Here is a 21,549-nt window from a genome sequence, read left to right on the forward strand (position 1 = left end):
TCTATACTGATTACATTGGCAGCCTGTTTCCCAGAACAATTCAATGGGAGTTGTAGTCCAGCAACATCTGGAATCTGCACTTTGGCCCTCATTGAGTTAAGGCTTTAAAGGCCAAATTCAATGTGCTGGTTTGGCCTTCTGTGGATCAACACAGGCAGAATAGAAAGTTCTGGGCGGCCAATAGGAGTCACGCTGGGAAAAGGTGGGGGCTGCTCTCAGGGGCAAGTATAAAAGGAGGAGGACAGAGTGATATAGGGAGAGTGTGTCAGAACCTGTTGAGACAAGATACTGTTTTAGAACTGCCAGGAGGTGCAGTTAGGATTAAGAGGTTCAATCTGGATGGGATTCAGACTCCCAGACCAGGAAAATAACTTTGGAAGGGACAGGAGAAGTCCAATATTAAAGAGGGCATCAGTAGGAAGGCTGAGAAATATTAGAAGCCGCCTGAGGAGCGGATGTATAAAAAGGAAGCTAAGCTAAGCTGTGTTTATTGTTAGTGAAACAAATGACCTGAGGAGTTAACAGCTAAGGAAGCTGGGTACAGTTCTGTATGAACCAAGACAGGAAATAAACGTACATACAGTACGCCCTTCCCTTACATGGGGGATCCATTCCAGACCCTCCCCCCCCCCGCGTAAGGAAAATACCATGTATGCTGGAACCCTATTGAAACAATGAGGTGTGCGCCTGCAATGTGATGCAACGCATGTGCCATTGCCTCTTCCAGCGTGCAGCTTTCAGCATAAGTGCAGATTCAAGATGTTGCTGGACTACAATGTCCTGCCTACCAAAAAACAGATTCTACCTAAACATTAGGAGGAAATTCCTGACAGTAAGAGCTGTTCGACACCGGAATATACTCCCTTGGGGTGTGATGGAGTTTCCTTCTTTTGAGGCTTTTAAACAGAGGCTGGATGGCCATCTGTCAGGGATGCTTTGATTGTGAGTTCCTGCATGGCAGAACAGGGTTGGACTGGATGGCCCTTTGGGTCTCTTCCAACTCTATGATTCTATAATTCCCATCAGCCCTGGTCAGGGCAGCCACTAGTGAGGAATTTTGGAAGTTACAGTCAAATACCATGCATGTTGCCCACCTCACCTCCAAGAGTTTGACTCACATGATCTGAAGGACTGCCTTGTTGGACGCTTCCCAGATATTAAGATCAATAGCAGCATTATTCTCTAGCCCCCCAGCAAGAGCCATTAGTTAGGACATACTACAAATAGGCCTTTTTTCAGTAGTGGAAACACCATCCTACAAGGTCTGATGGCCTCAAAACTACTGATTTAGAAAGCAGGTTAAGAAACAGTTAACTACCATTGGGTACTATAAAAACCTTTACTTACTGCTGCAAGTGTCCTTAATTGCATCTATAACATAAGGAGTTTTGTAATCTTATAAGCTACCTTGAGAGGCTGTGAGCCCTGAAAGGCAAGTTAAAAACCAATTATCTATACATGTGTCACACTTGAATAGAATTACATTCCATCCCAGCATGTAACAACTGTTACATTTGGATACAATCAAAGCAACAGTTCTCCAAGCTGAAAAAAACAAAAATAAAAGACAACTTGAACCATTTTTTCAAACAAAAATACAGCTGTGACCCTACATCTCTTTACTGTATTTGAATAAACATGTACATGCATGCCGCCTAAGTGTTGAGTGACACAGATCTAAGGGAGATAAGGATGCACATACTGGTAATAGGAAGGCACACAGGCCTAAGCCTTCTTCGGCAGGAGAAAGATCCAAAAAATAAAATAAATAATTCTCCTTTTTATTTTTAAGGCTATTTATTTTCCACCAACTGCCAAAAAAGTGCACAAAATGTTTCCTAAATAAAAGAACCAAATAAGCAGCCTCAAAAGTACAAACCAAATTATTTTATTTCAAAGTAAAAAACCCAAAGGTTGCCCACCTTTGAATTTCTAAAATTTTCATTAAAACCAGCAATATCATTTTAAAACAACATTATTTGTGGAATAAAACAGAGAGTTTATAGGCTGTCCCATACCAACCATCTTACTGTACATTCTACAACATTTTAAAAAAGATATTAAACTGCCTATCTTTAAATAAATAAGCTAAAATAATAAACCCCTCACCCACCTTAGAGAGAGAAAGTTCCATAAATACAGGGCCATCATAGAAAAGTTCATAAAATCATAAAGTTGGAAGAGACCCCAAGGGCCATCCAGTCCAACCTCCTGCCATACAGGAACACACAATCAAAGCACCCCTGACAGATGGTCATCCAGCCTCTCTGTTTAAAGACCTCCAAAGGAGGAGACTCATCTCTTATACCTATCAATTTAACTATTCCCAACAAATACCAGGTGATATACGCTATATTTCAGAAGGACTAGTAAAACCACCTCTGAGTATTTCTTGCCTAAGAAAACCCTATGAAATTCATGAGGTCAACATGAGTTAACAAGCTACTTAGAGGCATACACAAATACATGCACATATACACAGAGGATACTTGGGGCACAGGCAGCTCTTTACATAATGTAATGTACTTTTGTTTCATTTTTTGCTTCATTCAGTTCGCTACATTCTGTATTAGCTGAAGCCTTTGAACCATTTAAAGGCAGCTGCATATAAAGCACATTACAATTGTCTAGTCTGGATATAACCAGGCTGTGAGTAGTAACTGAAGCAAGATTGCTTGTGTCCCAATAGAGTCACAGCTGGTACACCAGCCTAACCTGATAAAAGGCACTTCTAGCCATCTCTACCTCTACAGTTAAGGCTGAATCGAGAAAAACACAAGTATGAATCTAATCTTCCATACGGAGTGAAACTTCAACCAAAACTAGTTGAACACCTCTATCCATATTGATTGCTTTCTCTGTCCAACAAACTTCAATTTCAATTTCAATGTGTTCACCCTCATCTATCACAAAACTGCCTTCAAACAACTATTCAGGAATTTCACATCGTCCCTGCATACAAGTAGATGGAAATGAGAAAAAGAGCTGGGTGTCATCCACATAATGATGGCACTAAAGCTTAAAACATCTAACAATATAGACATTAAGCAACATGGGTTTCCTATAGACAATAAACATAGTAGAACCATGCAGCTCCCCATAATTTAAAGGCTCGGAGGTGGGGCATAAGTCTACCAACAGTAGCTGAATAAACTACATCCAAAATGACTACAGCCCATCTCATCCAGATGATTGGGATGCCATGGCCTATGATATCAGATAACTCTGAAGAGTCCCGTAAAAACAAGAGAATCATGACTCCCTCGTCCCACCCTCAACATCCATTCTCTGGCATTGATGTATCCATAAAGATAACCACATTAGTTTTAGTCCAGTAACCCTGTCAGTAGCATACTGGAAGGGCTGTAAAATGATCATTACTATCCAAATCTGGAGTTGAGATGCTATCTTTTCCAGAACTTGGCTTAAAAATTCAACATTACTGGTGATAATTATCCAGGAATACAGAGTCCAAAGTTTATTTTTCTAGGCATGGTCTCATAACTGCCTTTTGCATTTCTGAGGCCCAATTAAAAAATACTTCAGTTCCAGGAGAAGAAAGAATCCAGAGAATAGTTATGTTAAAACCTGTTTTTCTGCTATACAGTATATTTAGCCTACTGATTATAGAATATGATAGAGAAGACCATTGAAATATGAAGACAAACCTACATCACTTGATAAAATCCCATACTATGCCACAAATATATTTCCCACACACAAAGGACCTCTTCAGTGTCTTTTCAGTTCATTATATCTGCATCCAGAGAATAATGAAAATATTTAATTTTAAAGAACTAAAAAAGAATACATAGTTCTGTATACATACCTTGAGTCAAGTAGGCTCTTTAAAAATTGGAAAAGCAAATATTGATCCTGAAAAGTAAGAGAGAAAAGCAAATATTAATCCTGAAAAGTAAGATTGGGAAACTCTTTCATACACACACACACACACACACACACACACACTCCTGCCTTGAGGCACAAAGAGTGGGGAAGAGTGGGGCATCACGACAGTGCTCCTTTCTAAGTAGTATTAGTGTACCGATCCGTATATATGTCGACCCAGGATTTTAGGGTCAATTTTGATGCATAAATTTCTTGAGTTATACTCGAGTATATATGGTAATCAAGTCTATACTATATGCATATCTATTTGAAATTAATCCCATTAAAATCAGTTTGCTTTCTAAGTAAACATCCATAGGATCAGACTGTAAGGAAATCTTCTTGCCAGTACAATTTGCAGCAATTGCTGACAAAGATCGGAGAGACATACTGTGAACATTCCATATGACAGAATTCCTACTAATTGAAGACAAGAAAAGACTACAATGTTATATACATATCTCACGTCTATCAACAGAACAAAGGAGAATGGAGAAGTAGGGGGGATCCAAAAAGGTCTTTTTTTAAAAAAGGCAGCTCTAGAAGTTAAAAGTGATAAGGAAACCTGAGCAGAGAAAGACAAACCCTAGTATTAAGAGTAGTCATTAGTACTTAGTGATGTACCAAATAGCAGGCACATGAAGGAACTGAAGTGATGATAAGAGAGAACATATAATTGGGAAGAATGACTGGCAAACATGGATTAATATCAAATAGAATATATTGGCAAAGGATTGAGATCAGAGCTTTAAGTTTATAGGTATCATCTCAAGAAAACAAAATTTAGAACAACCTTGCAAGGGTGGGATCATACTATCATTCCTCATGCGAAAATTCTGTGCTCCTTTGCGAGGGATCATATTTTGTTAACCATTCCTAGCCTCAACTGTAATCCTAGATGATTGCCAAGTCCCTTACTTTTAATCTGTAATAAGGTGAACTTCATTCTCAAACTAAGATGTCTCCATAATGTCTTTAATGTCTTTACCTGCAAGTTTTGAATTATTTGTTCAACCTGCTCACTGAAGTGAATGGAAATCAGATCTGCTGCTTTAAAGGGACTCGCTGATATTAGTTCCTGAGTAAAGAAGTGAGGAAATGAAGATTAAAACAAAACAAATAATATTTCTGTAATACAAATATTTTCCCACAAAACAGAAATCTGAAGAAGACAGGTTCTCTCAGAGCAGATTTCTCCTTTTGAGTCCCCATAATAGATAAACTGATTTTTATGTTCACACAAACAGTTTACTTACATATATTTAACCAATATGCTGGTGTTTTTGCAGCAAAAGAATATATGTTGTTGTTAATTTTATTGGTTTTCATGCATATTTTTTGTTTTATAGCAAACTTTGTCCATAAGCCAATTCAGCTGAAGAATTTGGGGGGGGGGGGGGAATTGGCTGTGGTTATCTTAAGTACATCTGTACAGAAATAAAATTCCTATGTAATCAATGTGACATTTAGATGCAAAATATAATTAGTCTAGAATACTGCTGAAATTAATCAAGTTAAATCCAGTTTAAATCTAGTTTAATTTTAAATAATATGCCTATTACCTAGTCTGTAAGCCATTTTTTAAAGATACACATTTTATCTATCTTATTGTAAATTTTGTACACGTTAGCTACAGCACAACTTCTAGGCCTAGTACCTGAAATAAGAATGATTATGATTATATGACTAGTAGCCAGCTTTAACAACTGAGATTCAAATTCTATTTTCATTTTATAGAAAGATACCTAAAGGCTAAAAAGAGAATGAATATTTCTCTTCCCCCTTATATTTGCATTTCATTCTCATCATTGTTAATTCTTTCCTCTGGCTGTACTCAGAAGGATTCACCATGAACTACACTGAAGATTTTTTATGAGTTTCTTCCATTCCTATAAGCTCCCATAACAGAAAAAAATTCACAATGCCACATGAAGTACAACTGTATTGCTCCTTATTATATAGTTTGGCACATATGTACTTACACATGCTAGTTTCTAGTCCATTTTCTTGCCCCTAAAGTGGGCTTTGGTTTAGTATATCCTCTGAGAGATGTGCACACACTGGACCAAGGAAAATCACCCCACTTTCATCCCAACAGGGCAACAACAGTTATGCAAACAGTACTTTGTCTGATACTGCCCTAATTTGAACGCACATACATATATAACAACATACTGCTAAATGAATTATTCAATATGCCATACTACTTAATGTTTTGCACCAATGTGATGACTGGGGATTCAGCTGGAGGTGTCAAAATAATACTAGTCAGTGCTAGATAGAAATCACAGTTTTTTCCCCTTTGCCTTTAATGGTTAGGGCTGAGGAAGACCGTTGGGATATCTAGGATAAGAGAGTCCCTGATATCTTCAAATGGATCTCAACAATTATGCTATGAATCGTCTTGTTGATCTGAGGAACAGCTGATTGCCAGGGCCATTAAACCATTCTGTGTGATGAATTGACTGAGGAACCCAAGAGACTGTTTCACCATCTGTCTACTCACCATCTGTATCCAATTCACTATCCACTGCAAAAATAATTGCTTTTATTTAAATTCACTTGAGACGACCACCAGTTCAGATACTAGATATCCATTTACAGTATTAGAATTAGTCACTTTCACTAATTTCACCCTCTAAAGAGGGTGGTGTACTTACAGAAAATAAGGGAAACTGAGCATGAAATCAACATACTGATATCCTGATTAGTAAAAGTCGGTCAGAAGATGTAAGCCCTTTGCTAGCTGATCTAAAGAAGCATCTATTGCTTTCATGTTAATGGACTTATGTGGACCACCTAGTCTTTTTTAAAAAAGCAAAATGGAACCCACATAATACTCCATGCATTTCTCAACAATTGAGGAATCAGTTGTTTGGTAGGTTTTCAGCAACATCTACCCCAGAACCTGGGTCAAAACCTGAGACTCTGGGATGATCCTCTATAATGTCACAAGGAGGAAGCCTGGATGTTAAAAATGGTAATGTCACAAGGGGCAGCTCCTGGTGATGTAATTAAGCACAGTAACTTAAAACATAAACCAGAGTTGCACAGATTATGACATTCAAATAAAAAACACAAAGTTTATCAAATTAGGAATACACATTCACAGTTTTCAGGACAGTACTCATGCCCTAAGAACCAGAGAAGAGTGTCAAGGGCCTATGATCTGGGAACCTTATCTGGGACACTAGATTCCTGCTGAAAATGCATACATAGATCAATATTCCTGATTTTATTTCTAGTAAACTTTCCATCCAGTTGGTCTCAACTGGTTAGCTCTTTAGTAACAGAAGTACAAAGACATTGGGAAGTTGGTTCCATTTCTGGCTAATTTCTGATTAGCTAACTAGGCCATTTACATGAAACATGGAACTTAATTCACTACTGGCTCAAACTATTCAGTGTTTTGCCAATTCTTTCTTTCCTTCCTTCCTTCCTTTCTTCTTTTTGGCTGCTTTTGCTTATTCTTCTGTCATGAGCCTAGCATTTCATGTATACATCTTGTCTGTTTTCCTCTTTAACAACTTCTTAGTAGCCCAATGAGGAAGTTAAATTCATACTGAGGACATTAGATAAACTGGATCATTTTGATATATCAGTGTTCTATTATGCTTGATTTTAATATTCAGGGGTATTATTTTTTATAATGTTGCTACAATTATTTTCAGTTAGTTTTATTTCATTATCTAGGTTTTTTAATTTTAAGATTTTTTTAAAAATTTGTGAGACTCCTTAACAGAAATACAAATATACTGGGTTTATCTTAATGATAAATCAGTATTCAAGTCATACCTCAATGTGCTTTAAAGCCTTTTGCCATACAGACTGCTTCTCTTCTGTGCTATGCCCAGGAATGGAGAGGATATTGTGGATATATGTAAAAACTTCTTCCTTTAAAAAAATAAATTGATAGGGTAACAACATCATATACTAATTTGACAGTGTTTAGCAAATGTAAAGATTAGTTCTCATATTATTTACTGCATGATGAGCAAAAGAGCATTAAAAATGTATCATGAAGCATTTTAGTGGCTATTCACACATGAAAGACTTGACCTGAAAATCAAATTCCTTCCTCCTACTCCTGCATCACCCACATGAAGCATAAGCCCCCATCTAGTGAAAACCAAGATAAAACTGAAAGAAATAGAGATTTCATCTGGATTCTCTGTATAATTGCTTTTGTATATTCTCACCCTTACCTTTCTCAAAGGATCATGTAGGTAGCAATCAATTATCATATCGTAGCGATGTTCCCGTTCATACATAAATTCACAAATTTGGTAACTGTAATAAAACAATTTTAATTTATTCCTTGCAAGATATCAGCATGTTGCAGGTGATAAAATCTAGGAGAGCCATGTGGTTTCAAGGTGCAAGAAATCCGGTAAATACATCTGCTTTGTGAAAAGCAAGTAATTTTTTTCCTGCCTTATTTTATTAAAGCTGGCCACAGTCCTCACATTTGCAAAGTACACAGTCTCACGTGTATCTATGTCTATGAGACATCATTGAACTACTGAAGCCTACTGTGGTGGTTTATGTAGTGCTTGTATTTATTTAATTTCATACATCTAGAGAGTTTCTTCACAAAAGAATGTGCAATTTTTATATGCATGGCGTCTAGACAGCAGAAAAGTAGTAAGCCAGTTCAAATAAACCCATATATTTAAATCCAATGTTTCCTGCATTCATTGTAAAACTCTTTTCATGATATAAAAGTTTAGTCTTTCAGTAATAAAGATGTTGTACAAAATAGAATGGCTCCTCCTTGGAAAGTAATAGTATTACTTTAACAAAACCAGCATTTACTTTAATTAAACCCACACACAAGCACATAGACTGACTAGATAAATTTATGTTTCAGTCATCCAAAAGAGGTTGCATTTCTTGATCTCCTAATAATTTTGCCTTAGAACCAAGCAAAAGGGATAGTCCTGGACTTGAACGCATTTTAACTACACTGTATATACTCATGTATAAGTCTAGAAATTTAGATAAAAAAAATTGACCCCAAAACCAACTTACCAATGTCAGTACTTTAACTCTTATTTTTTAAAAAGGAACCATCCCCTGGTGAAAGGGAAGAGCATAATCTCTCCTGGAAACACTACCCCCCCCCCCCTCTATTCTCTCATCCATCCAGTCTTTAGTATGAGCACAGTTAGGCCTGCAAGAATTTTTTTAAAGTTATTTGCCATCATTTTCCTTTGCTTCATCCTTTACTTCCTTCATTACATGCCCCTAAATTTTACCCCCGACTTATCCAAGGGTCATATAAAAATCCATACTTTCGGCCCCAAAACCTGCCCTTGATTTATACATGAGATCGACTTATAGACAGGTATATACAGTAATTTTCTATAACCAGTAGAACTTTAAGTATTAAGAGTGGTCTCCCATTCAGAATCAATTAAGTCTTCAAACATTTCTGGCACAGGAATCTGAGTGCTTTGAGATGGAGTTTTCTGCAACACTGCAGCAATCTATTAGCTCTCGATGATCCTTAAAGTCCTCCTGACCTAAGATTAGCATCCAAACCCAAGTTAATTAGCATTTTTCTAAATAAGCCTTTGAAATGGTTTGCTTCAAATAATCTGCTTTGTCATACTTCTTCTAACTTCAGTTCCTCTTTACTGTCACTCTTTGAACCAACTCTGCTGTCCCCAGAATTAGGATCTAATTCAAAAAGTTCAACACTGGAATCTATGATGACTTTATTATTTGGCTTTTTCAAACTTACTCATGTCTAGTTTTTTCTCTACAGTAGTTAGACATTTCTGTAGGTGCACAGGCATTACCTTCTTTTTCCTAGAATTAGTTGCTCCTGAACAACTTCCTATTTGATGAATTACTTGCATAGAACTATTTCAATCTGATGAATTCATCTACATTCTAGTTTCTTTCATATTAGATAACAGATCAATTGATTCAAGTTGATTACAATGTGTCTGCTCCATACACACGTGTGCCATACATGGCTTCCTGTTTACGTGGAAGCCGCGCTGCAATGTACTGAATGGCGCTCGAGCTTACGCGGTATTTGCCTTATGCCAGGGGGGGGATGGTCCGGAACGGATCCCTACATAAGGCAAGGCTCTGCTGTAATCAAGTTACTTAAATTAGTTATATTATTTAAAGTATTTAAATTAATTAGCTTCATTGCACTTAAAATATTTTGATGGCTATAAGATGGCTGAAATCTTACTTGCACTTCCACATTCACTAAGTCTTCATGGTATTTCTGATCACAGAAATAGTGAATTGAGGAATGTGTGCTGCTTTTTTTGACCCCTCAAACTGACCACATTCTCCTTCCTTTGAGAAAAATTCTTTGCCATCAGACATGAAAGGTACTGAATAAACTGACACCGAATACTTATTTTTTGGCTCATTTTTTTCCTTTGCACCATGCTGCATTTGTTTTGTTGAAGTACTATGAGTGTCAGTCACTGTGTGCGGCTGAATGCTCAACTGCAACACTTTTCCTCATTGGGCAGCAGCTCCCCTTGCATCTATCCCTCCTTCCTTGTCAAAATCTGAATTTTCAAGCTGGCAGCCAGTAATCACATCTGTACTTGCAATTTCCATGTGCCCTTGTTCTCTGTGAGCTGAGTTTTTAGGTAAGACTTTAAAATTATTTTTATTTTATCTTTTTTAGACTTACCACACTGCTCCAAGATATTTTCCCTCAGTATTACCACACCCACATGCTGCTGCAGAGGTTGACCTTGCATTTCACTTTCACTGCCAGAAAGGAATATTTTCTTCAATACTGTTTCCATCTCTAGTTCAGAGGCACACAGCTCACAGCCTAGTGAACCTTTGCATTACTTTGATTATTTTTCTCGCCTTCTACAACCTGCATACTTGAGATCTTCGGGGGCAGTTTCTCCCTCAGTTTGCCATTTTTTTTTCTCAGAGGACATGTGAGGCTCCTGTCTGTCTCCATCTAATTCTGATAGTTTACCTTTTCTTGGCTAATTTGGCTGCCATTTTAAAAACCTTCTATTTTACTACTAATTTGCCAGTATACATAGAACTTATTTTAAAGTTTAAAGATAGAGGAAGAGAGACTGGAATGTTTGACTGATTGGCAAGGCCAATAAATAAATAAATAAATAAATAAATTGACAAGGAAGAGAGGGGAGTAAACAGATAGAAGCCTTTACAACTTTGGGACTCCTGGCTTAACTGGATTGGCATGCGGGATTAACCCATAGTTGTGGGTTGCTCCTTCAGCATTCCTGAGAATGTTAAAAGATATTTGAAAGAAGGAGTGAACAGTGAGAAATATATCCAAAATGCTTTGAAGTTACTGAAAACTACTGGAAAAGCTTAGCTACATATAACAAACACTGCAAGTCAGGAAAAGTAGCACAAAGACCAAGAAACCTCCAGAGATCAATAACGAACAGTGTTAAGGCACCTAACAGACAAAAAGAATACTACCGTCAGAAACTGAATGTTTCCCTAAAACAAGGAAGACAAAAATGAACACTAACAAAGACTGTGCCAGGTTACAAGCAATGTTAAAAAAAAAAAGTATTTTCAGGGACTAAGTGAAATGGCTAGGGACAAATTAATTCTTACAAATGTAGCCATTTTCACATCACACATAAGAAATACGCAGCTTGTAAAACGCACAACCATAAATGTCTGCATGGCTTAGATCTCCAAGAATGACATTCCCAGCAGGTAGACTGAGGGATGGGATTTCTGGACAGCAGGTGGGGTGGCTGGTAGCTAGATCCTATCCCACTGCAGCACCAAGGTGTATTGCTGCTTTACCCAATAAAGTTGTGGCTTTTTCGTTTCCTCCAGAAAATGTTTTTGTGTATGTACCTTCCTGCTGCTTCTTACTTTATCACTGATGGGAGGCAAAGATCAATTACTTGAGAACACAGGTGGGAGGGTGTCTTCCTTGTGCCTTGTCACAGACCACCTAGCTGTCTGCTGTGTAAACAAAATACTGGACTAGACAGACCTTTGGCTTCATCCAGCAAGGCTCTTCTTACCAAGTAGATGAAGAATAAATTTAAAAAATATCCTATGTAATCCCACCCATATGTCTGTCTCACACATATAGCCCATATGTATCACAGAGGTCAGTGGGGTTTATTTCCAGGTAAATGTCTACCTGATTGAATCTCAAAACACTTTTAGAATTACCCATGTGAAAAGGGGGTTGGACTGGATGGCCCTTGCAGTCTCTTCCAACTCTATGATTCTATGAAATTAAAAACAGAAGGAGACACTTACAGATGAAGGAATAATATTGTGGCCTTATTAGCGCAACTGTTTCTGTACCCATTCAGTATTCTGGTACTAAAATTGAACAAGAAGCAAATCCTGAAACTCTCAGATTGAGATTAGATTTATTTGGAAATACTATATGTTCCTCAGGGTTTTCCCATCAGCATGTCATCTTAATACGTGTTTTATGTTTTTGGATGTAGACAGTATTACAGTCACCAGAATATAATGCAATCTGCAAGGGACCCAATTCTAGCTGCAATGGCAAGGCAACTGAGAATGAACAGAGGGCATGCTGCTGAAAGCAGTTGCCAAGCAACCATCCCATGTGCTTTTCCTAGTTCTACCCATTTCCTGCAGATAATGCCAGGCGGGAGCTTTCAGCCTTAGTAAACTTGAATGAAATTACAGGACCAATATGCCCAATCTCCATTAGGCAGCCTACTGGGATCATCTGTGTAGAACTACAAAGGCTCAAAACAATAACATTATAGCAGGAGCACATTCTACAGATCCCAAAAGATGTTTACACATAGTCTTTGGGATGCCAGGGATCCAAGATTATCTTGATCATAGTACTACTGCCAAATCTGATAAATTCAGCAATTTCCCCTCCCATGAAAGAACATAATGGTGACATACTCATAAAATATGCAGCTTAGAAGAGTAGCATAGCTGAAAAGTGCATAACTAATTACAGGAAATGGTAGGAGGAGGCAGAAAACACACACAAATGACTTACAATTCAGCTTTTTCAGCCATCTGAATCAGTCTGTTCTCTTCAAACTGTACAATACCTCCAGCTTGGAGCAATTCTAGAAGAACCTATTAGCATGAAATATATGTGCATTTTATTTTATGTATTGTGCCCAGACAAGCAGAACCTTCAACATACTGCAGTACAGCTTCTGATTGCAACTATACCTATTACCAGCCACCCAAGAACTAAATTTAGTGCCTCCAGGGTTTGCTTACACTGTATTATTTTCCTTTCAGTTGCAATACCTTTTCCTTCACTGAAACCTTTCACCCCTTATGCTTTCATTTAAGCATGTGATTTCCCACCTATAATCTGAGTATAGCCCAGTATCAGATACATCTTTCAACATTTCTGGTCATATTTTGCCATAGTTCAATCACCATATCTGGCCATGTATTATGGGTACTATGTCAGGGAATTGTTTTGGGCTGCATTTGTGTTTTTAGTGTGTATTGTCCTGAAAATATTCAAATACTATTCATAAAGCTGCAAACTTTTCTTAGTTATCGTCTATGAAATATATAGGTTGTCAGTTGTTTTTCAGCTGCTGTTGATTTCTTATGTAGAGTGGCAGCTTTAGCATTCCTGTCCCACAGCCTGGTCATTCTTAGCAATGACCCTTCTTTTCTTAACCATGCACCACTCTCACAAAACTGATGAGTCTTCTAAGGATTCATACCTGCTGTCTCTCAGAATGTCGTGAATCATCATCAGGACTGCACAGAAATTCAAGGACCTGGATAAGATTAGAAAGATATTTTGAGAGATATACACACAACACATCTCACCATCATCACATTAGTAATAGAAATTATTTACCATTTCTGTGTGAAAAAATACATTGGCATTACTGTAACATTTTTAGACTGTCAGCCCAAACTTTAAAATCCATGGATAAATTCATGGAGGGCAAAGCTATGGTGATATGCCTTTGAATATCTATTACTGGGGAACATAAGCAGTACTGCATCCATATCCTATCTGTAGGCTTTAGAATATCTGGTTGGACATTTTACACAGAGCATCTTGTACCAAACAGGCCTTTGGTCTGTTCCAGCATCTTCTTGCATTATATAGGTATAATTTATGATGGGCAAATTCAGCAAAAGAAGAACAAAATTATAGCTCTTCTCTTTCCAGAAATCTCTCCACGTCTTCCAGAAATGTTCCAGTGAATCTGTTGACTCTTCTCTGCACATATGCACTAGCTTTCCCCTGCATTATCTTGCACTTATTCATGCAATAAAAATAGATGTTATGCACTGGCTGAAAACACTGCCAATGCAATTCTATCATGAGATCACATAACGTAAACAACACCAACAATCCCTTCATTTGTACTTTCCCATTTTACCTGGTCAAACAGTGTCCTGTTCACAAATAGAGTATTGTTCGGCTTAGCAAGCTGACGGGCAAGGAAAGTAAAGAGACATCCAACTTGTGATGGGGTAAAATCAGAATTCTCCACCATAACCTAGAGGAGGGAAGCAACTGAATTGGTTAGATTGGCACATGCTGTCAATCTACAACAACAAACAGAACAAACAGAAGAGAGAAAATAGTAGGACACAGTGTCTATGTAGAAAATTGAAATTAAATGCATCTAGTGTGAAAACAATAAAGTAGCAAAGATTTCTTAAATGTAATTCTGTAAAACATATCTCTCTAGACAATCCAAAACATTATCATTGCATTTTATTTGCGTATGTATTTGATGTGAGTATATTAGTTTTTTCAGGCAAATCACATATGATTTCATTCACTACTACAATGTTTTGCTGTGAAGGCATACCCCATTTGTGTGAGTCACAGGGACCATGAAGAATGTATTTTCCATAACTCAAATTCAACTTATAATAAACTGGATGTGAACATCAGCTCTAAAATCTTATCACTGTCAACAGATACAGCTGTATAAGTGAAAAGCTGTCATTTTATTGCCTTGCAGTAGGTAATGACAGCCTGCTGAACCTATCAGGAGGAGAGCATTATGTTTTGCTGGAGCAGTCTATGGAACAACTCAGCAACCTATCACAAATAACCTATCATAAATAACAGAATGGGAGGGAGGAAAAGAAGTGATCTAGTAAGAATTTTTTTTTTATCAAAGAAGCACCAAGGGGGAAAAAATCTTTTAGAGGACAAGATTTCCAAAAGTTATTTGTGGCAGGCTTTGAACAAGTGCCACATTAAAATGTACTTTTTTAAACATACAGAATTGTTATTCTATTACTAACATTTTAAATTTCAAACACACTGTTCTGTATACAGTAGTATTATACTGGTTATAGCAAGTACATTTCTATCCTTGCTTATCAATGCACTTAAGCACTCCCTAAGCGGTTTACAAAGTATAAGCTAATTATAATAGCAAGATTACACAAAGCCACAATAAATATTTCACCTATATGGTATACCATACTACTAGGATTCCAAATGGCAAATTGTCCTCATAATGTGGATGGATACTTTGGACAACTTGCCTTTTAAATAGTTAAAAGTACAATCTGGTAAAACAAATTTGGAAAGTTAACATCTATATAGCAAATCCTATCTTGAAGAGGACAGATCTGAAACTGCTGTTCCCTGGGAAGAAGACAGCAAAAGTAATAGGGATGTTGTGGGGATATTGAAGGAAAGGGGAACATTCATACAATACTAACTGCACTTATCAGTGGCTTGTTGTAAGACATGACCAAGCAAAAATTAGGCAGCAATGGTTGATTGATAAATTTGGAGGTCTTTCTACAGAGGCTGGATGGCCATGTGTCGGGGATGCTTTGATTGAGATTTCCTGCATGGCAGGGGGTTGGACTGGATGGCCCTTGCGATCTCTTCCAACTCTATGATTCTATGATTAATGTGATACGGCTATGCTAGCAGAACTAAGCAAACATGTATATATTTACAAATACACACACACACACACACACAAATCAATGGTAAGGTTTCAGCGGTTTGTGTTCATAAACACTGATTAACTCAAAACTTAGATGCTATTCTGTCTAGGATGGTGCTAATATCAAGGAAGCTGGATCATTAAACATGGAGCCTATCTTTTATTATATGCTTTTTAAGAATTTTACTTCAACTGGGTGTGTTGATTGGTTTTAATATTTTATCATGTATCTTACAAATCTTGTTGAAACTGAAAAATGAGTTATTTTTAAAATATTTTTTTATTTTCTCATGAAATAATTTACATCCGCTCCAAATCACATTATTATATATATAATTTGCTTCATTCCATTCACATAACCATTATGGGCTTTTAAATTGTCGCAAATTTTAACTTAAGATCTGCTTCACCTATTTGTGGTCTTTACTTATTATCCCACAATTTCGCAACCTCCTTCCATTTACCTTCATATTGTTGGGTTGTTTTACTATTTTCATGCATTGATAGAGTATCTAGAATTGCTAAGTCATTCAATTTTAAGATACATTCATCTACTGTTGGTACTGCATTTAATTTCCAATATTTTGCATACGTCATCCAGGTGGCAGTGAACATATAAAGCAAAACACTCATTTTGTCCTGTATCAAGTTATCAGATATTATGTCTGTTATATTTAACAGGAAGAGTTCAGGTCTTAATGGTAGCTTTTTTAAAAGTAAATGTAATGTTCCTATGAATTTCTTTCCAATTTTTTTTTTTTGCTTTATCACACTGTCACCACATATGATATAGTGACCCTGTTTTTTCTTTACATTTCCAACAATTTTTATGTTTACATATATTTGCTATCTTAACTGGAGTTAGGTACCAACTATAAAAAAAACTGTAGAAATTCTCCTTTAGATTACTACATTTTGTAAAGCATAAATTCCTTTTCCAAACATTTTCCCAACTGGAAAGGGGGTATTTCATTGCCTATATTTTGTGCCCCAAAATGGGTAAATTGAACAAAAGGAAAAGTTGCTGTCACAGCAATTATGAATGAAGATCTAATCATGACTTGCCTTACAGCTACATAAAATAAAATAAAAATCACTGTAAAGGTCAACTTATATGAGTTCACACCAAAAACATAAAGGCCTTGAAAATTTCTTCTGTGATAAAAAGTCATTTCCAGTGCTCCAACAAGAATTACGCTTTTTTGTAAGTAACTTTAGCCCCTATGGCCACGTTTGCTGCCTGTCTGCTTCCTACTTTGCTGTTTTCCCTAGCATAAGATTATGAATTCAGGTTCTTTGCGGCACACTGACTAGCATAACTTAGTTGAAGCTTACCCAATATAATAAAGACATTAACCATCAATGATGCTAGTCTGAACAGTTGCCTCTCTGTTGTCATATTAATAACTTCACCCATCCTGCTCCCTTGGATCATGTAGTGTACTTGTAATCTTTTAATGCAAAAACTGCTTTAGGCCCCTCAAACAATTTATGTCAAAGGCTTCCTTTCTCCTATCGGAAACATTTAGAGAGATACCTTATCTGTCAACAAGACTATCTCCTGCTTTCCAGCTACACCGAAGCTTATTCAAGTTGACAATCTCAAACCATTCTGCACATAAAAAGGATACAAGTTCAGACACACCTGTCTAAAAAGCCTTGATGTCCTCAGTTAAAGGGGTTAACTCAGTACAAGATACTCCTGATTCCATAGCTAAAGTGGCTTCTGAATAAAATATAGTTGCTTTTTTCCATAATAAAATGATTAGAGCTCATGGCTCAAACTATCTGCTCTACAACTCCAGGGGGAAAAACTAGCAGTCATTAAAGCCAAAGGTTGCAGAGGACAGTAATAGTGCTTTGCTTTCATTTACTCTGTAAGGAGTGAGGAAACATAGGCGGGATACAGACTGCCCATTTGGGGTAGCCTGCACCCGCCCCTTTCCCTAATGGATCGGGGCCTGAGCAGCCACAGCGGCCTCAATCCGCCGCTTTTCTAGGCCTCAGGGAAGCGGCAAAACGCCTCTTTCCCACGGCCTGGAAAGGGGTGTCCTTGGGGCTTCATGCCCCAAGGACACCCCGACAGCGATGGGGAGAGAGAGAAAGGGGTCACTTGCCCCCTTTCTCTTCCATACTGCTGGCGCGGACATGTAAAACCCACGCCAGCGATACGCACGGTGAAAGGAGCTCCGTTTTGGAGCTCCTTTCGGCACCGCTGAAAGGGCACCACAAGGACCTAGAGATTCCTAGAGAGAACACTTCTCTAGGCATTTGTAGTTCCTCCAGCACAATTCTATGGCCAACCTCCAGCAGATGTTGACCACAGAGTTGCCCTGGAGGAGCTAGATTCCTAAAGAGAAGTTCTTTTGGGTAAAAAAAAAATAGTGGTTTTGTTATTTGTGGTTTTTCCACTTTCACGGCGGTCCTGCACTCCTAACCCCAACCCAGCAAATGTGGAGGGTCCACTGTAAACAGAACTGAGCTTTGAGAGTCAGTCTGAAAGAGGAATTGGTAAGAAAAAGAGCCTGACCCTGGTTTGAAAAAGAATGATGTGATATTATGTCTGAAATCGAGAGGAGAAAGTACAGTACAGCTGGCCCTTGGTATCCACGGGGGACCTGTTCCAGATCCCCATGGATACCAAAATCATCAGATGCTCAAGTCCCATTGTCCATAATGGTGGCATGGCCACGTGGCTGCGCTCTCATTGGGGACAAATGCACTGAAATCCTCCCTCCCTCCCTCCTCTCCTTCCTTCCTTCTGTTCTCTCTCTCTCTCCTTCCCTTCCTTCCTCTCTCCCTGCTCCCTCTCTCCAAGGATTCTACCCCAGACTTGGCTTTGGGGGTGGTTCAGAGGTGGAGGCTTCAGTCCCATTGGCTGGAGAGAGCCAGAGCTGGGGCTGGGGCGGTTCTTTTCCCAGGTGTTGGGCCTGGGAGGGAACTCCGAGTCCCAAGTCCTGGCCCTGGCCCTAGCTCCGACTCCAGCTCTCTGCAGCCGATGGGGTTCCAGCCTCCACCTCCGAACTGCTCTTGAAGCCAAGTCCAGGGCAGAAACCTTGGAGAAGGAGGGAAGGAGAGAGGGAGGACTTCAGTGTAGTTGTCCCCAATGGCGTGCATGCACTGCCACTGGCAACAGTGCGGACTCGCCATCCACAGATCCTCAAATCCGCGGATGGCAAGTCTGCAGATACCGGGGTTCCACTGTACTGCTAATTTTTTAAGAACAATTTAGAAACAAAGAACAGCCAATTGTATCAAAAGGTGATGAAGGATCCAAGGGAATGTCAGGTTGGAAGCGTCACAAGCACAAGCTATGATCTATGAAGTTGTAAACAAGCAGACATCTAAAGAACATATACTAAGCACACAGACATTTGCATAGCTCTTTTTACAAGAATCATTGTTCAGCTTTGTTAATCTTTTTATCTCTCCTTGCGGCATCTTTTCTTCAAGGTGATCAGGCAAAGAAAATACTAATTTTAGAAGCAATCTCACTAATACCATACACAAAGGTAAGCTCAGTTCCCAACTCTCCTGTTAATTGTATCTATCTTCCTTATGCTGACAGCTATTGGCTCTTGTGTGGATTGTTGACCAACCATGAAACAATGAGACCAGATACAGTATTTGGTATTAAACAAGAGCCATCTTTATTAAACTAAACCCTATTTAAATGTCTGGGGCTTGGGGCTGAGCAAACAAAGCAGGGCGCAACCTGGTGTGGGGTTAGCTGAGGCACAGATGTCAATCTATGAACCATCCCCAGCCACCCATGGGTGAAACATCAGACCCCAAGGGCAATCCAAAGAGATTGGTTGCTATCTTAGATAGTCATTTTGGAAGGCCACACTGGAGGGCTCCCTCCCAAGCTCCACAACTTTGTAAGAGAGAGTAAGCCCCTAGCTCAGCCCCAAGGGCATACTCTTTTACAAGCCCCTCTAAGCCCATCTCCCATGGAGACAGTTCCAGAGCCCAACCCTCCACCATAACAGATCTAATATCTAATTAAACCAGTCTAATATCTTTTCCTTAACTACCTGCCAGAAGGATGCCTCTTCAATGACACCACCACGACCCAATTGTCCAAGTCCCACTATGGGAGAGGCAAAACACACAAACATAAAGGGAAAAGGAAAAAATACTATTCAGCCCCAAGATGATCAGCAATGTTCACATTGCACTGAGGGTGGGCGGATGGGTCACTCAGATCTGATGAAAGGAGATACAGTACATGAGGGGGTGATAGGCCCTTAACTAGTCTCCCTCTTGTCCCCTGTAAATGATCTTGTTTGGCCCCATGGGCCAAGCACAAAGCCCCCGGTCTCCTCACATGGATCCCAATAAGAAGCTCCCTCTTCTGCAGTGCCTTTAGCTGCACAGCTTGGGGACCAATAGCTGTTGGTTGTCCAAGATAATGATAGTCTAGCTATCTGGCCATCACATACAGTCCACTCTTGACATACACACCCTCGCCGTATGTGGCTTCAAGCTTATGCGGACGGCGAGCAGCGAGGGACAAAATGGTGCAGGTGTCACAGGTGCGTGCAGGAGAGCGCCACCATTCAAATGAATGGGACTCTAGCATACACAAAATTTGCCTTATGCGGGGGGATGCAGAACAGATCCTCCGCATATGGCAAGGGCAGACTGTATTTGAGAAAATGGAAGTTGGCTTCATTAGCACACATCAGTGAAGTGTTCTAAATCTGTGACTGGACTAAGCAAATAAATATATACAGACCAGAGATAATGTTTATTGTGGCAACCACTAAAAAAGAGAAACTGTACCTTGAGTAGGATGTCCACAATTCTCTGTTGATACTCCACAGCTTGCTTGTCATTCTTAAAGTCCTCAAATGTCTTTTTTAAAGAATACCATTGGGGAGAAAGAAAAATACTTCACACTTTTATCCTCACAGAAAGGGAAATATGAAAAAATGCAGCAATTCACCACCGCCTGTTTCTACACACTTCCTACATACCACACAGTGTATGGACTCAGATGGTCAAACCTTGGCTTAATACATTACAATATGCACAAATTATGGTCACTTGCATGCAGACATTTTTCTCCTGCTTCACTCCTCTCTGTGTTAGTGGGGAAACTATTAACAACAGTTTGCTATTACATCTGAAGTGGCCTCTCTAACAGCTTCCAAACAAGCCCCAATTTATAACAACTGAAAGGAGTCAGTTCAGATGTAACTGGAAGCTAGCAAGGGACATATCCAGATACTTGACTGAAACAAAACATAGGCAAGGAGACCCAAAAGGGATGGGGGACATGAAGAAATTTTCATTATTGAATGAGCACAACTGTTTGTTCTGCAGAGAGGCAGAAATGGAATCCACTAAAGGCAAGCTTCATAGAAACCTGGAGAGTTATAACAAATCAACCAGGAGGAAACTATTTGTTATATTAAAGGCAACAGAGGGATCAAGGAATGTCGAAAAAGAGTAGCCTTTTGGATCTGATAGTAAGGTGGTCATCAGTGGTTTCAATGAGGAGACTGTCAGTGACAAACAGGAGGTACAGTAGTTTGCAGGGAGTCACGCATCCTTTCTGTACAGGAAAGCTTGCCTGTTTCCAAAATGGAAATGAAAGAGTAAAAAATAATGGGATAAGAGCAAGATTTTAAAAAGAAAAAAAGAAAAGAAGAACCTTTACAAATAGGAAGGAGAAAGCTAGACAAGGCTTAGCCCCCATTATGTGTTGTCTGGTATGGTTATATTCAATATTAAA

General features: G+C 38.7%; 1 protein-coding gene across 3 annotated transcripts in view; it reads right to left on the reverse strand.

The window, feature by feature from the left end:
* Positions 1–21,549, reverse strand: part of VPS8 (VPS8 subunit of CORVET complex) — a 135,377-nt gene that overhangs the window by 67,363 nt on the left and 46,465 nt on the right. For all 3 annotated transcript variants that reach the window (XM_089509435.1, XM_089509436.1, XM_089509438.1), the window contains 8 exons: positions 20,595–20,666; positions 14,262–14,381; positions 13,587–13,643; positions 12,890–12,972; positions 8,094–8,178; positions 7,684–7,782; positions 4,877–4,966; positions 3,830–3,876 (listed from right to left, as the gene is read on the reverse strand). In XM_089509435.1, the coding sequence (XP_089365561.1) occupies positions 3,830–3,876; positions 4,877–4,966; positions 7,684–7,782; positions 8,094–8,178; positions 12,890–12,972; positions 13,587–13,643; positions 14,262–14,381; positions 20,595–20,666 (653 nt within the window). The remainder of the gene's footprint in view (positions 1–3,829; positions 3,877–4,876; positions 4,967–7,683; positions 7,783–8,093; positions 8,179–12,889; positions 12,973–13,586; positions 13,644–14,261; positions 14,382–20,594; positions 20,667–21,549) is intronic.

This window comes from Sceloporus occidentalis, unplaced genomic scaffold (genome assembly GCF_023333645.1).
Source record: "Sceloporus occidentalis isolate IW3139 unplaced genomic scaffold, rSceOcc1.0.p SCAF_2, whole genome shotgun sequence".
Classification (NCBI taxonomy): domain Eukaryota; kingdom Metazoa; phylum Chordata; class Lepidosauria; order Squamata; family Phrynosomatidae; genus Sceloporus; species Sceloporus occidentalis.